The following is a 15,964-nucleotide window of genomic DNA, read 5'->3' on the forward strand; positions in this document are numbered from 1 at the left end:
CTGCAGTGTAAGACACAGGAGTACAGGATGTGATGGGCAGCAATGTTTAATGAACCCAACCATCCACAATGAATTATAAACTGACCCAATGTGTTTTGCTGTTTTGATCTTCTGGAAAGTCAGCCAGCACAATCTGGTCACACACTTCTCCCTCCTATCAATGGGGAGAAGCCTTAAGTGAATGAAAATGCATGCCGACAAGCTATAAGTCAGTTGCTCCCCCAGCATCAGTTCCTGAGTAAATCCATAACTGTTCTATCATGTTATCCTTGCTTGGTGTTATATGATCTTTTTCTTCTTTGCATCGTATACTTTGTAAATGTGGTCCTTGTACATGTAAATGAATGTTAGAGATAACTTGTTAGTCTCCTCACAGAAGAACTCTTAAATCGTACTAGGTATTTTGTGACAAATAAATTTAGAATGTCAACATCCAGATCATTGCCATGAGAACACAGGATGACTGTTGTCATGTTTTCAATGATCATACAGTGGCCTCCATGTTTTGGACAAAGGTACTTTTTATTTTTTATTTGCCCATGTGCTCCACAGTTTTAAATTTGGAAACCAACAATTCAGGTGATTGAAGTGCATATTCCAGATTTTATTCAAGGTTATTTGTATACATTTTGGTTTGACTATGTAGAAATTATAGCACCTTTTATACACAGTTCCCTCATTTCAGGGCACCATAATGTTTTAGACATTTGGCTTCATAGGTGTTTGTGATTACTCAAGTATGTTTAATTTCTTCATTGGTGCAGGTATAAGAGAGCTAGGCTTGCTTCTAAGTTTTTGATAACCTTTGGAGTCCTTAATTGCCATTTTTTAACATGAGAATCAGAGTTGTGCTAATAAAAGTTGAAGAAGCGAGACTGAAAAACAAGGAATAAAACAGGAAGAGACATTGTCCAAACCTTAAGATAGGATTACCAAATTCAACTGTTTGGAACATCATTAAGAAGAAAAAGTGTACTGTGAACTCAGTAATCACAAATGGACTGGAGCCAAGGAAAACCTCCCCTGCTGATGACAGAAGAATTCTCATCATAATAAAGAAAAATCCCCAAAAACATGTCTGACAGATCAGAAACACTCTTCAGGAGGGAATTGTAGATGTGTTTATGACTACTTTCTGCAGAAGACTTCATGAACAGAAACAGGATGCCTGGATTACAGTTTGCCAAGAAGTGTTTAAAAGAGCCTGCAGAATTCTGGAAAAAGCTCTATTGGACAGATGGAAAGTGATGGAAAGAGCAAAGTGTGGAGGCATAAAGGAACTGCCCAACATCCAAAGCATATCACCTCATGTGTGAAACATGATGGCGGGAGCAGGCGGGGGGTGATGGTGGTGTTATGGCAAGGGCATGTATGGCTGGCACATTGATGATGTAACTGCTAATGGCAGTAGCAAAATGAATTCTAAAGAGCATAGAAACATCCGCTCATGTTTGAGCAAATGCCTCCAAACTCATTGGATGGCACTTCATCCTACAGCAAAATTATGATCCCAAACAATGCATGCAAGGGATATGTTGCGAAGTACTGAACATAAATATACCACTACTATGTCCCAAATATTGTGGTGCTTTGAAATGAGGGGACTATGTATAAAAAGTGCTGTAATTTCCACATGGTCAAACCAAAATGTATATAAATAACCTTGCCTAAAATCTAGAATGTTTACTTCAATCACATGTGAATTGTTTGATTACAAATTTTAAAACTGTCAAGCACAGGAGCAAATAAAGAAAAAAAAGTGTCTTTGTCCCAAACATTCTGGAGAGCACGTATATTGAGACCAAAGATGAGAACATACCTTCCTCTATTTCTCTTCTTTAGACCATGCCACAGCACACTCTCTGCTTTGTAGCTTTTCAGATACTTCCCTCTCACATTTCGCATGCTTCTTTATTACAACAGAATAATGCTCATTCAAATTATGTCTTCACTTACAGACCTCACACAAATTCTTGATATTCTTTTTTATGACCAACTCCCATCCTGTTCACAATTTGCTCCTCTCCCTGCCTCTCTAGATGTTCAAAGAAGCATGCTGTGAAGTTCATTTCCTCTCTTGTCTCCATGGCGATCAATATCTGGCAATGTGCCAGAAGCCTGCTGTTGGGCCCTTGGAGGGTGATTACCACAAATAAATACTTCAGAGGAACTCATGTAAATATCAGCAGCTTCTATCAGCCATGCTGACGCTGCTGAGGTAACTTGTGGTTAGCCTCAAAACACACAATTAAAAAACCCTGGGCTACAAACAAATGAAATGATTGGATTAGATGAAAAAGTCATTCAGCTGAAGCTTTAGTTAATCAACTGACACCAATAGATTTTGGCTGCAGGTAGCCAACAGCTGCTGCTCCATCTTCTACATTAGATGATTGAAGATATCATTGCTATGCAGCAGGTCAAACAGATTCTGTAGTTGGGGTCAGTGCTTTGTCTTTTTCCTGTCTCTAGAACAATAACCCACAGGATCCGATGTTATTTTTATTGAGTATTATTATGATTATAAGGCCAAAATTAAAATTGAATATGTATCAAACTGAATTTGTACAAATTGCTTTAGCAGTTTCTAAGAAATGTATAGCAATATCATGGAAGTCAGATACAGAAATAGGCATGCTAAGATGGCATGCAGAATTTTGTAGCTGTATACCACTTGAGAAGATCACCTACAGGTTTTGAAGCAAATAGGTATTTTGGAAAATATGGCATCCATATTTACAAAATGTGGGTTTGTATGTTTAATTCACTCCCCCAAAGACTTCATATATTGGCAACCTCCAATATTAGACTTTATGATATAAATGCCCTATTCCCTTAACCTTCTCTGGTCCTTTTTCAATTTTCTTTTTTTTCTTTCTAAGGATCTGGGGAGGAGGGGAGGGTGTGGTGGTGGGGGGGGGGATGTATAACTTTTTGAAATAACTTTTGAATGTAATTATTGTAGTTTAAAATTTGTACATACAATATATATTTTTTTTAAAAGCATAAAACAATAAATTTACTGCTCATCAGCTAAAAGCAAACTAACCCAGCCATAAAATCAGCATTCAGCCTTTGACTTGCCATGTTGAAATCATTCGGGGATGAAAGACTCCCTGGACTTTAAGCATTTAACAACTCTCAGGAAAAGTTGTGTTTCATGGTAATGAGCTGTGGTAATGACTTGGGAGCCCCTGTGCAGGATACCTGAAAGGTTAACCACCAGGATGCGACAGTGGTGAGCGTAAGGTTGGCGTTCATTTCTTGAGGAATAGCATACAAAAGCAGAGATGTAACGTTGAGGTTCTGTAAAGGACTGGTGAGACCTCACTTGGAGCACTGCGTACAGTTTTGGGCACCTTATTTATGTTGGCTTTGGAGAGGGTTCAGAGAAGATCTACTAGAATGCATATCAGGAATGAAAGGGTTTGCATATGAGGAATGTTTGTCAGCTCTTGGACTGTATTCATTGGGGTACAAAAGGATGAGGGAGGACCTCCGAAGCATTTTGAATGCTAAAAGGCCTGTACAGAGGAGATGTGGCGAGGGTGTTTCCCATGGTAGGGGAGTCTCAGTTTAGAGGGCATAGCTTCAAGATAAAAAAGCATCAATTTAAAATAGAGATGCGGAAAAATTTCTTTAGTCAGAGAGTCAAGAGTCTGTGGAACCTGTTGCCTTGGGTGGCCATCGAGGTGAGGGGATGGGTGTATTTAAGGCAGAGATTGAGAGATATTTGATTAAATTAATTTATATTTAGACATACAGCACTGAAACAGGCCATTTTGGCCCACAAGTCTGTGCTACCCAATTTGCCTAGACTCCCAGTACATTCTTAATGGTGGGAGGAAACCAAAGTCCCCCAGGGAAAACCTTCATTTAGGCAGTTTAGGAGCTTACCTGTAGCAGCACCTGTACAAACTCTATCCAGACAGCGTGGGATTTGAACCCTGGTCCTGATTGCTGGCACTTGTAAAGGCATTGTATTAACCGCTATATCAACCGTGCCAATTAGTTAGGACATCAGGGAGAACGCTGAGGATTGGGGCTGAGCAGGAGGATGGATCAGTTCATGATTAGAATGGCGGAGCAGACTTGATGGGCCAATGGCCCTACTTGTGCTTCTGTATCTTGTGATCTTGTAATCACACATGAGGAAAATTGTGTGCAATATGAGGATCTAAGTTAATGTAATGTGCTCTGACCATGACACGGTTGTCACAAATTGTGGTCTAAACATTTCCTACTGGCTGCTGGTGGCCAAGGAATATTTATAAATCTACTGGCCTTTATTTTAAAAAAAGTGCCAGCAACTTCCTGATAAATGATTAATTGCCTCTTGCTACAATCTAAAAGGAGTCCAAGGCCAATTTGGTTGGACTATGTTTCTTGCAGTCAAGATGTGGCCTCTGAGAGTGGATGCAGGACAAGCTGTGAAGGGCTGTAGTTGTCTTTGCTTGGATTGCAGGCTTCTCGTGGTTCAAGATGCCAATGCCTGTGTACATGTTACTTTGCAAGCTCACTCTGCCCTACACTGGCCTATTAATTTTGTGTGTCCCTTAATCAATAGAGAGAATTTTTTAAAACCTGAAGCAGGTTAAACCAGAGCCACAACAAATTCCAGGGCAAAACAGTTTATATATTTTAAAAAAAAACAACCAAGATGACTATGGTTAGACATCAATGTTGTGCGTACTTGAAGGTGAGTGCCTCTTTATAAAATGTGCTGTCCAAGCTAGTTTCAAGAAGTTTTGCTAAGTAGTCTTCTTGTCTTTGGATTGGCTTTGCGGACGAAGATTTACAGAGGGGTAATGTCCATGTCAGCTGCAGGCTTGTTGGTGGCTGACGTCCGATGCGGTTGCAAGGGAAAATTGGGAGGGGGAAGACGTGGACACGTCCTCGGGCCTGCGCAAAGGAGCTTTTAGGTGGAGTGCAGTGTGCGCAGTACTGGCCCCACCCTTTACACCCATGGTTCGTGTGCCATGGCCAAGCAAGCTGGGACGTGGCAGCGAGGTCCTTGGGTCGTAGGTTTTATATCGGAGTGGCATAGAAAGCTATATTGAAATACTTCTGTGGCGCTTCCTGCTGCTACAGGTAAGCTCCTAAACTGCCTTAATGAAGGCTTTGCAGAAAATGTGGTCCATATGAAGCCAAGCAACTCGTCCTGTTGCCCTTATTCAACTAGTCAGAAATTAAAAAAAATAATTCTTGTGCATCTTCTAATTCAGCACCCAAGATGGTTCATTCTTTTCTTTTCCTCTCTCCCTCTTTCTCTCTCCACCTTCTCAACAGAACTTTAATCCCCTCCCATCTCTCCTGTTGAACCTGAATATTTTCTATCTCTCTCTAAACCAGTGCATTTAGATATTCTCGGCAGCGTGTTTGGGATTGGATTGCTGTGTGCCTGTAGGTGGAGTGATGGATTATGCAATATTCACTGTACTGCAGAAATTATAATCAAGTTCAGGGCGTGGGCCGGAAACCGGAGCTATTATGGCTCAAGATGTTCAATACCAAGGGCTTGTGTGAGTACTAGGATATTTTGTGATATTCTTCAAATGAATACTAAGTTGTCCGGAGCTAACAAATGCAGTAAAGGTTAGCTACAGCAACAACTAGAGATTAGTTAATTTGCACCTTTAGGAATGTATTTCCTGGTTATGGAGTAGCCTGCAGGTTTCTAAACATTTGGGCGGAACTCTATACAGAAACTAGCAAAGCACAAAGGGTTACTTGTGAGTTGCTCCTGAAGCAATACATTATCACCACTCTGAGATTCAGCATTCAGACTCTGACCAGCTATGGCGTATGACATTATCTGCTGCAATTCTTGAATTTGCATTACAAAGTAATTGGAGCGAGAACAATTATAAGCAGAAATTTTTAGTTTTAATCCAGTAAAACATGTCTACATTTGTAATATCAATTGCCTGGAATCCTGAAAGAATGAACAGTGAAACTAAATTGTGAAGTCAGATGATCAAAACTTTCGACCGTCAATGCTATGCTAATACTGTACTGTAACGTAACCCTTGCAAGGCCTTGCAATCTCTTTGGGCCTTGCACACAGCTGAAGTGTATTAGAGAATTCCTGTCAGACTGCCCATATTTATTTATGTCATTTCAATCCTGATTTTTGAATATTTGTTCTTTTACATAATTGTTGCATGCGAGATTTACTCCTGTTAGAAGTTAGAAGTTTTAATATACATCTTTAATCCCCAACCTGAAGCTAGCTAGCTGCATTCTAAGACATGATCTAGAGACTAAGACAAATTAACAATCTGCTAGAGGAATTTAGCAGGTCAAATAGCATAATTAGGAGAATTGTTGACATTTTGGGCCAGAACCCTTCATCAAGATGTTCCACCCCAAAATATCAACAATATTACCACCACTGATAATGCCTGGTCCACTGAGTTCCTCCTGAAGATTGTTTGCTGCTCCAGATTACAGCATCTTCTGTCTCCCTTGTGACTGACAGACAAATTAATTTGAAATGGAATACTCTTGGTCAGAAATTGACCATTGTGTCACAGTCCTGAAAAATCCCATCAGGAATGTTAGTGTTTAAAAAATAAAATAATTATAATATTTGGCTCAGACTCCCTGAGGAAGAAATATTCTATTGTTTTTCAGTTATATTTATCGGAGAAGAACTCAAAATATCACTATGTTGGTTTGAATGCTGAGGAGATGTACGACATGTGAAAGTGGTTTTTATTCTGGAAATTAACCATAAATTCATGTTACTCTATGATGGAAAAGATATTAGTTTGTTTGGCACACACCTTTTGGACAGTATGGGATTCTAAAAAGTCAAAGTTTTATCTGCACCACCTACAAGGTAAATTACACAAGACCTCTTTTGAAAAGAGGAAGAAAACCTCCATGATATGCATCCCTTGAAATGACCGCACTAGAGCAGCTGAATGGAGGTAAACAAGAAATCTGCAGATACTGGAGTGTAGTGCAGTACACAAAAGTGCTGGAGAAAGTCAGTAGGTCACGAAACATCCATGGAAAGAAAAAGGCAGTTGACATTTCAGGCCTGAGCACTTCTTCAAGAGCGACAAAAACCAGGCAGATGCCCAAATAAAAAGAGGGAAGGTAAGAGAAAGGAGAAGATATAATGAGGATATTAATACTTGTGGTGTGAATGTACACCATCAGTTTGTAGAGCAGTCCAATCATAATGGTAAAGTTTATGCAATAATGACATGGCTCCTGAGATGCATTTTGGTTCTTCAGCCTTTAACCTCAGGTACATATGACACCAAGAAGGATTTCTAATTAAACATCTCTTCCCACCCCAGACCTTCCATGTTTCCACCAGCAGACCTGTTGAAGAAAATCATAGGCAATTTGCAAGTCAGTTGCAAGTTAGTTTTTTTGGTTGTTGTGACAATTCTTAGTCTCTGGTGTTTTCCATCTTTGGTTGAAGGTGCAAAATTCTACAAAATACTGTGGCAGGTGATGAAAGATGTTTACATTTTCAAGGCATATGCATACGTTAGACAAGGCTACTTTTGCAGGCATTCCCTTGGAATACTGCATCACTTGGAGAAGGAACAGAGAGTACCCTGAGCCGGAAAAGCTGCTGATGGGAGAAGATGTCTCAACAGGAATCCACACAATGTTTAGAGAGCAATTCTTCTCGTGGAACTTCAGAGAAGAATTAAATGTGAGAGATGCCCATTTTTATGGAGATAATTAGAGGTCCCCAGTCACACTCATGACTCAAGAACCAAAATATCATTTTCTCGAGGAAACACCAGGAGCTTCAGAAAATGTATTAACAGTTTATTGGAGACTGAAAACAACTGAGACATGCGCTTATAACACAGGATGATGCTACTATGTCACATTTACGCTTGACTCATTTTCATATTTACGTTCAAATATACTGCATTGTTTTCCCTCTCTGAGGATTTGTTTCCACAGATGAAAAGCAATTGCAGCTGCAGTTTGTGAACTGACATTTTCAGATGGTTAAACATTATTAATGACATCTGGGTTTCAGGGATTGTAGTTAATTCTTGATCTGATGAATTTTTGATGGCCTGGGTGCAGATCAGTGGGACTAGGCAGAAAATATAGTTCAGCATAGACTAGAAGAGCCAAAGGGCCTATTTCTGTTATATAGTGTTCCATGCTGCAGACAAATTACAGTGCAATTCAATTTCTCACCTTACTCATCCTTTTCCTTTATAAAGCATGCACTTTTTCCAGTTCAGAGGATATTGAAGCTTAACAAGTAATAGTATTCTTATCTTACAATTACCACGCAGACTTTTATACTTTATCCCCACATTTCTCTCTAACTCCAACTTGGATCAGAAACCAGTGTCACTCCTGATGCACTAAGCAACTAGCAATTCCATTTGGGTTACTCAAATGCTCACACACATTAACATGTAACCATCAGGGACTCACTATTCACTTTTGATGTGTACTTTTGATGTGTTCCAGGACCTGGAAATAACCCATCATCACATATTTCCTCAATATGTTCAACGTTTCTTGCTGAAATCATTTCACAATCATGAACATTTCTAATTTTTCTTCCAATTCGCACAAGGTATGGTTTGGTGATACAAACATACTGTCTTACCAATCTCCTTCCTTGTTTTCGTATGTGTTTTGTCAATCTCTAAACACTCAATTGTCTTATGTTGTCTAAACTTCCACTCTTTGCCTCCCCCTGATGAGTTGATAGGATGTATGAATCAGAATTTTGCTTTTGTTTTAACTACTCTCTCCCCAAAGTTGAGTTGCAATGAGTTCAAACACATTGGAGTGACACAGCAACAATTGTTATGGTGTGAATTCTGTGGTGAAATGTAGCATACTGCTTGAATAGGAAGTTAACTAAACAATGATTAATGTCTAAACATGAACAACCTTGGAAAAGTTATTTCTTCAAAGTTCCCTTCAGATTACATGCAACTTTTTGGCAATGAAGCTGGATGTTATGAGGAAGTTAATGAATGAATTAATGCATGAAAGATACGGTTGCACTTCTGCAACAGATATAATCAGATCTGCAAATGATAGCTTGAAATTCTCTCCTACATCATTTCATTCAATTTTATATGGAGTGTAATACATAAATGCTACTAGCTTCTCCACTCCATCACCATGGTGTAACATCACCTTCTCTGTAGTAAGAGGCTCCACTCATAGACTTCTGTCATGTCACATGCAGTGTGATATCATTGCTAAATGATTAAAATCTAGAGTAAAATTGAATAATATCTAAAAAAGGACCTTTGTCATTTTTATCTCTCTTCACTTTAACAATGACTGTCATTTGTTGCAAACATTTGGCATTCATTTCTAATCAGAATGAGACAACTTCTCTTTGGACAAAGGCACATTTACTTTATTTAAGTTTCACATTGTGGTGATATAGTTGCTTAAGTACCTCTTCTATAATGTAAAGAATACCTTCCTCAGCAGTGGTGGCAAGAAGCAATCATCCTGGGTTCATTGACAATGGATCTTGTACTTTATAAACGGAAAGATTTCTTGCAATTGGGTATAAGAGGAAAGATTTTTTGTGTACTTACAGTGAGATAATGTCAAGTCCCTTTGTACTTAATTGAGTGTATGTGTGTGGTGTCTATCTGCATGAAGAATTTAGTTCTTTCCAATGTTGTGCAAAGACCATGAGATGCCTGCAATGTGTATTACTCATCACAGCTGTTCTGTGTGAAGGTCACATAGTTGACACATAATCTAACAAATTTGTAGCCTTAGTTATTTTTATGAGAACAGTTGCCAATTCATTTTGAGTCATTTTCACTAAGACACCATTTTTTCCAGCTGGTGTAACTCTACTTCCATTGACCTTTTTATGTGGTGCCTTGTAGTCAGTAACAGCAATACATGCATCCTCAGAAATCAATTTATATTTGTTTAATTGTGTTTCCAAATGTGATTTGGCAATAAATGCTTGGATATTATGCACATTTTTTCTAATTGATCTTGAGCTGTCTTAACCAAAGAACATTCAAAAGGGTGCATCTGTGGCAAACAGCTGGCCCAAATGGAGTACCTGGCTATGTCTAGCAAACCCTCGTGGATCAAATGGATGGGGTTATTGCTTGTGTTGATTCAAAAAAAGCATCTTTCAAAGCTGTGTCCAAGAAGAACAAGATGAGCAACCTCAATGACTTCTAGTTGGCGGTACTTGCGCTAAGAGTGATGAAGTACTTTGAGAGTGGTTATGGTACAAATCAATGTCTGTCTCAGGAATGACCTGGACACACCATTTGACCTAACATCACAATTGGTGAAGAGCAGATGCAATTTTGCTAGCCCTCCACTCTGCATTAGATCACCTGGACCACAAGAACACTTATGTCAGGCTGTTGTTCATTGACCACAGATTGATGTTTAACACTATCATACTGAAAGAGTTAATAATCAAACTCTGGGATCTGGGACTCTGTTCATCCCTTTGCAACTGGATCCTCAATTTCTTCATTTGCAGACTCCAATCAGTATGGATTGGCAACATCATTTCCTCACTGACCATCAACATGAGCACTCGGAGGAGTCACGTGATGGAGTAGTGGCCAGACGGTGAACTCCAGCCCTCTCCAGAAAAGTCGGGAAAAACGAGAGAAAATACAAAGGCACAGAAATACAAGTTAAAGAAAAGTGAATATAAAGGTGGAAAGAAGATGGAGACAAAAGGAGAAAAATCAAAATCAACGGAAAGAAGAGAGGAAGAGAAGACAACGGAGGAAAAAGGTGAAGGCCTTACCTGTCCGAAGAGGCCCGCTGCGGAGAGAAGACCCCACTACCTCAGGTCGGTAGAAAGAGAACTACAACAATGGCTCACAGAGCCGAGTAAAAGTGCGCAACCGCGCATGCGCGACTCCTCGCGCATGCGCGATGCGCATACAAAAAAACACACCGACGGGAGGGGGGACCAGCTGGGGAGTCGATCTCCACAGCCGGCAACGACAGCTGCAGAACACCTGCAGCAAGAAGACACCACAGAAGACAATGGAAACAAGAAAGAAGAGGAGGAAAGGGCAGCAAAGAAACAACAGATGGTCAACCTAGAGGAAGAAGAAGAGGAAGAGGAAGAGTACAGGGAAATAGAAGAAGAAAAGATAGGCAAGGTAAAGGAGGTACTTGCTCTTGTTAGAGGATACATGGAGTCATTTAAAGAATGGCAAACACAGGAATTCAATGATTTAAGAAGAAGAATAAACAACACAGAAAAGAAAATAAATAAAATGGATATGACCTTAACAGAAATGGGGAAAAAAATGGACAAGATGGAAGAACGGGCAATAGCAGCAGAAATGGAGGTAGAAGACTTAAAAAAGAAATTGGAGGAATCTAATAAAAAAACTAAAGAGACACAAGAATTACTAGCCCAAAAAATAGATATAATGGAAAATTATAACAGAAGAAATAACATAAAGATAGTGGGCCTTAAGGAAGATGTAGAAGGCAAGAATATGAGGGAGTTTATAAAAGAATGGATCCCTAAGGCCCTAGGATGTCCAGAACTACAGCAAGAAATGGAAATAGAAAGGGCACATAGAGCATTGGCCCCTAAACCACAACCACAACAAAAACCAAGATCTATTGTAGTAAAATTCCTAAGATATACTACAAGAGAAAAGGTGCTGGAGAAGACAATGGAAAAAGTAAGAGAGGGCAACAAACCACTGGAGTATAAAGGGCAAAAAATCTTCATTTATCCAGATATAAGCTTTGAACTCCTAAAGAAGAGAAAAGAGTTCAATGCAGCAAAAGCGATTTTATGGAAGAAAGGATATAAATTTACACTGAAGCATCCTGCGGTATTGAAAATATTTATTCCAGGACAACAAAACAGACTATTCTCGGATCCAGAAGAAGCACGAAAATTTGCAGAACAATTACAAAAATAGACTGAGGGATGAAGACGGGTAATGAGAGCAAAAATTATCACGATTGATATGTATGTGGGTAAAGACAAAAATAGACTGAGGGATGAAGACGGGTAAGGAGGGTAAAAATGACCACGATTGATATGTATGCGGGTAAAGAGGTATAAGAGTGAATAGAGACAACGGGCATATGTGAAAGTATCTGTAATTAGAGGAAAACATAGAAAGTATAGACAAGAATTAATAAGGGAAGGTAATGGAATAGAGAGAATAAGGAGGGAATTAAAAGAGTGACCTTTGTGACATATGAAAAGTGAAATCTTTTCTGGGGGGGGCTGGGTGGGGGGAAAAGAGCGGTCACTGCAAAATCAGTTGACGCTTGCGAGTGGATTCGCAAATCCAAATGGAGAGGGGAGATGTGGTTGTCCGACAAGGGATAAAGGGCAACTCAGGAGGGGAAGGGGAGATTGGGGATAAAGAAGATAGAAATAGGAGAATAAGGAAAAAGTTGGATGTTGTAGGAATGTTGTCTGGTAAAGAGTTGAAAATAAGAAAACAGAAATGGAAAAGGAGGAAAGGTAATGATGGAAAAACGGAAAGAGAAGATAAACAAAATATAAAATGGCTACGCTGAACTATATGACTCTAAATATTAATGGAATACATAACCAAATTAAAAGGAAGAAACTACTAAATTTACTGAAAAAGGAAAAAATAGATATAGCATTTGTCCAAGAAACACATTTAACTGAATTGGAGCACATGAAATTAAAGAGAGATTGGGTAGGACATGTAACAGCAGCATCGTATAATTCAAAAGCAAGAGGAGTGGCTATATTAATTAGCAAAAATGTGCCATTTAAAATAGAAGAGGAAATAATAGATCCAGCAGGGAGATATGTTATGATAAAATGTCAGATATATTCAGAGCTTTGGAATCTACTTAATATATATTCACCTAACGAAGAAGATCAAAAGTTTATGCAAGATATCTTTTTGAAGGTAGCTAATACGCAAGGGAACATACTAATAGGAGGGGATTTCAATCTGAATTTGGATCCAAATATGGATAAAACGGGGAAAAAAATTAACAGGAAGAACAAAGTAACCAAATTTATAATTAAATCAATGCAAGAAATGAAACTTGTGGACATATGGAGGAAACAAAACCCAAAAGAAAAGGAATACTCATACTACTCGACTAGACATAAAACATACTCAAGGATAGACCTATTCCTGTTATCAGCCCACATACAAGGGAGAGTTAGGAAAACGGAATATAAAGCTAGACTATTATCGGACCACTCACCCCTGTTATTGGCAATAGAGCTAGAAGACATCCCTCCAAGAATGTATAGATGGAGATTAAACCCCATGCTACTTAAAAGACAGGATTTTAGAGAATTTATTGAAAAACAATTAAAAATGTACTTTGAAGTAAATACGGAATCAGTGGAAGATAAGTTTATACTATGGGACGCAATGAAAGCATTCATTAGAGGGCAAATAATAAGTTATGCAACCAAGATGAAGAAGGACTATAATCAGGAAACAGAGCAGTTGGAAAGGGAAATAATAAACATAGAAAAAAAATTAGCAATAAAGGAAGATACAACCAAAAGAAGAGAATTGGCGGATAAAAAAATAAAATATGAAACATTACAAACATATAAGGTGGAGAAGAATATAATGAAGACAAAACAGAAATATTATGAACTAGGGGAAAAAACACACAAAATCCTAGCATGGCAGCTTAAGACAGAGCAAACTAAGAAAACGGTATTGGCAACAAGGAAAAAAGACAAACAAATTACATATAATCCAAAAGAAATTAAGGAAAACTTCAGAGAATTCTATGAACAATTATACCGAACCGAAAACGAAGGGAAAGAAGGGAAAATAGATGAATTTTTGACTAAAATTGAACTACCAAAACTACAAATAGAGGAACAAAATAAATTAACAGAACCATTTGGAACAGTAGAAATACAAGAGATAATAAAAAATTTACCAAATAATAAGACACCAGGAGAGGATGGACTCCCAATAGAATTCTACAAAACATTTAAAGACCTAATAATACCGCCCCTCCTGGATGTAATCAACCAGATTGATGAGACACAAAACTTACCAGATTCATGTAAAACAGCAATAATTACAGTGATACTAAAACAAGGGAAAGATCCACTCTCACCAGCGTCATATAGACCAATATCTTTGCTAAACACAGATTATAAGATAATAGCTAAACTATTAGCGAACAGATTAGCAGAACAGGTACCGAAAATGGTAAATTTAGACCAAACTGGATTTATCAAAAAAAGACGCACAACAGACAATATTTGTAAATTTATTAACTTAATTCATGCAGTAGAAGGAAATAAAGCACCGGCAGTAGCAGTTGCTTTAGACGCAGAGAAAGCCTTCGACAGAGTAGAATGGAATTACTTGTTCAAAGTATTGCAAAAATTCAGTTTACCGGAGAAGTATATTAATTGGATTAAAGCATTATATAAGGGACCGTTAGCGAAAGTGACAGTAAATGGACATGTATCAAAGCAATTTAACTTAAGCAGGTCAACGCGGCAGGGATGCCCACTATCACCATTATTGTTTGCGCTAGCTATAGAACCACTAGCAGAATCGATAAGAAGAGATAATAATATAAAAGGAATAAAAATAAAAGACAGGGAATATAAAATCAGTCTGTTTGCGGATGATGTGATAGTGTACTTAACAGAACCAGAACTATCAATAAAAGAACTATATAAGAAATTGAAGGAATATGGAGAAGTGTCGGGATACAAGATAAACGTAAATAAAAGTGAAGCAATGCCTATGAATAACGCGGATTTCTCAAAATTTAAGGAGGAATCCCCATTCAGATGGCAAACGCAGGCAATAAGATACCTAGGTGTGCAAATAAACAAAAATCTAGGCCAATTATATAAACTCAATTACAATCCACTAATGAAAAAACTACAGGACGATTTAGAGCATTGGAAAGAGCTACCACTAACACTGATAGGAAGGATAAACTGTATTAAAATGAACATTTTTCCAAGGATACTATACTTATTTCAGGCATTGCCAATACAACTGACAGAAAAATTCTTCAAAGAGTTAAAGAAAATAATAAGGAGATTTTTATGGAGAGGGGGGAAACCGAGGATAGCACTAGACAAATTAACAGAATGGTATAAACAAGGAGGCTTACAATTGCCAAACTTCAAAAATTATTATAGAGCCGCACAATTAAGGTACCTATCAGATTTTTATCAAACAAGGGAAAAACCAGACTGGACGAGACTAGAATTAGATAAAATAGGGGAAAAGATACCTGAACACATATTATATAAATGGGACGAAAAATTGGTACAACATAGAACTTCTCCAGTATTACACCATCTCCTCAATATATGGAAGAAGATACATGTAGAAAGAAATAAAATAAATTACCAAATACCAAAACTAATATTGACGCAAAATAAGCTACTCCCTTTTACAATAGACAACCTTGCCTTTAGAAAATGGGAAAAAAAAGGGATTAAAAGAATAGAAAATTGTTTTTCAGGAAGTAGATTCTTATCCTTTGAACAAATGAGAGATAAGTACAAGATAACGGGAGATACAGCGCTGGCATATTACCAACTGAGATCCTACTTGAAAGATAAATTAGGAAGCAACTTGAGTTTACCAGAGGGAAGTAACCTTGAATATGTGATTACAGATACAATGTTAATCAAAAGATTTATAAAAAATATGTATATTAAACTGCAAGAAAAGGAAAATGAGGAAACAAATGGTAAAACTAAACAAAAATGGGAACAAGATTTAAATATAAAGATAAAAAAGGAAACATGGGAGAAGTTATGCTCTGGAACGATGAGAAATACAATAAATACGAGGCTGCGTATGATACAATATAATTGGTTACACAGACTATACATTACACCGCAAAAGTTAAATAAATGGGACCCAACAGTATCTGATAGATGTTTTCGATGTAAAAAAGAAAGGGGAACAACAATTCATGCAATCTGGACATGTGAGAGAGTAGAAAAATT

The 15,964-nt window shown here is 38.0% G+C and overlaps 1 protein-coding gene and 1 long non-coding RNA gene across 6 annotated transcripts in view; one reads left to right on the forward strand and one right to left on the reverse strand.

The window, feature by feature from the left end:
• The window catches only part of LOC138740440 (disks large homolog 3-like), a 379,720-nt gene that overhangs the window by 206,164 nt on the left and 157,592 nt on the right, over positions 1–15,964 (forward strand). Inside the window, exon 1 of one of the 4 annotated variants that reach the window (XM_069893066.1) lies at positions 5,444–5,522. The exons of the other annotated variants lie outside the window; for them this stretch is intronic. Within the exon in view, the coding sequence (XP_069749167.1) occupies positions 5,491–5,522 (32 nt within the window). The 5' untranslated portion in view covers positions 5,444–5,490. Of the gene's footprint in view, positions 1–5,443; positions 5,523–15,964 lie in introns of those variants that run through there. 4 annotated transcript variants of the gene reach the window in all.
• The window catches only part of LOC138740443 (uncharacterized), a 103,229-nt gene that overhangs the window by 76,752 nt on the left and 10,513 nt on the right, over positions 1–15,964 (reverse strand). The window lies entirely within an intron of this gene.

Source organism: Narcine bancroftii, chromosome 8 (assembly GCF_036971445.1).
Source record: "Narcine bancroftii isolate sNarBan1 chromosome 8, sNarBan1.hap1, whole genome shotgun sequence".
Taxonomy (NCBI): Eukaryota; Metazoa; Chordata; class Chondrichthyes; order Torpediniformes; family Narcinidae; genus Narcine; species Narcine bancroftii.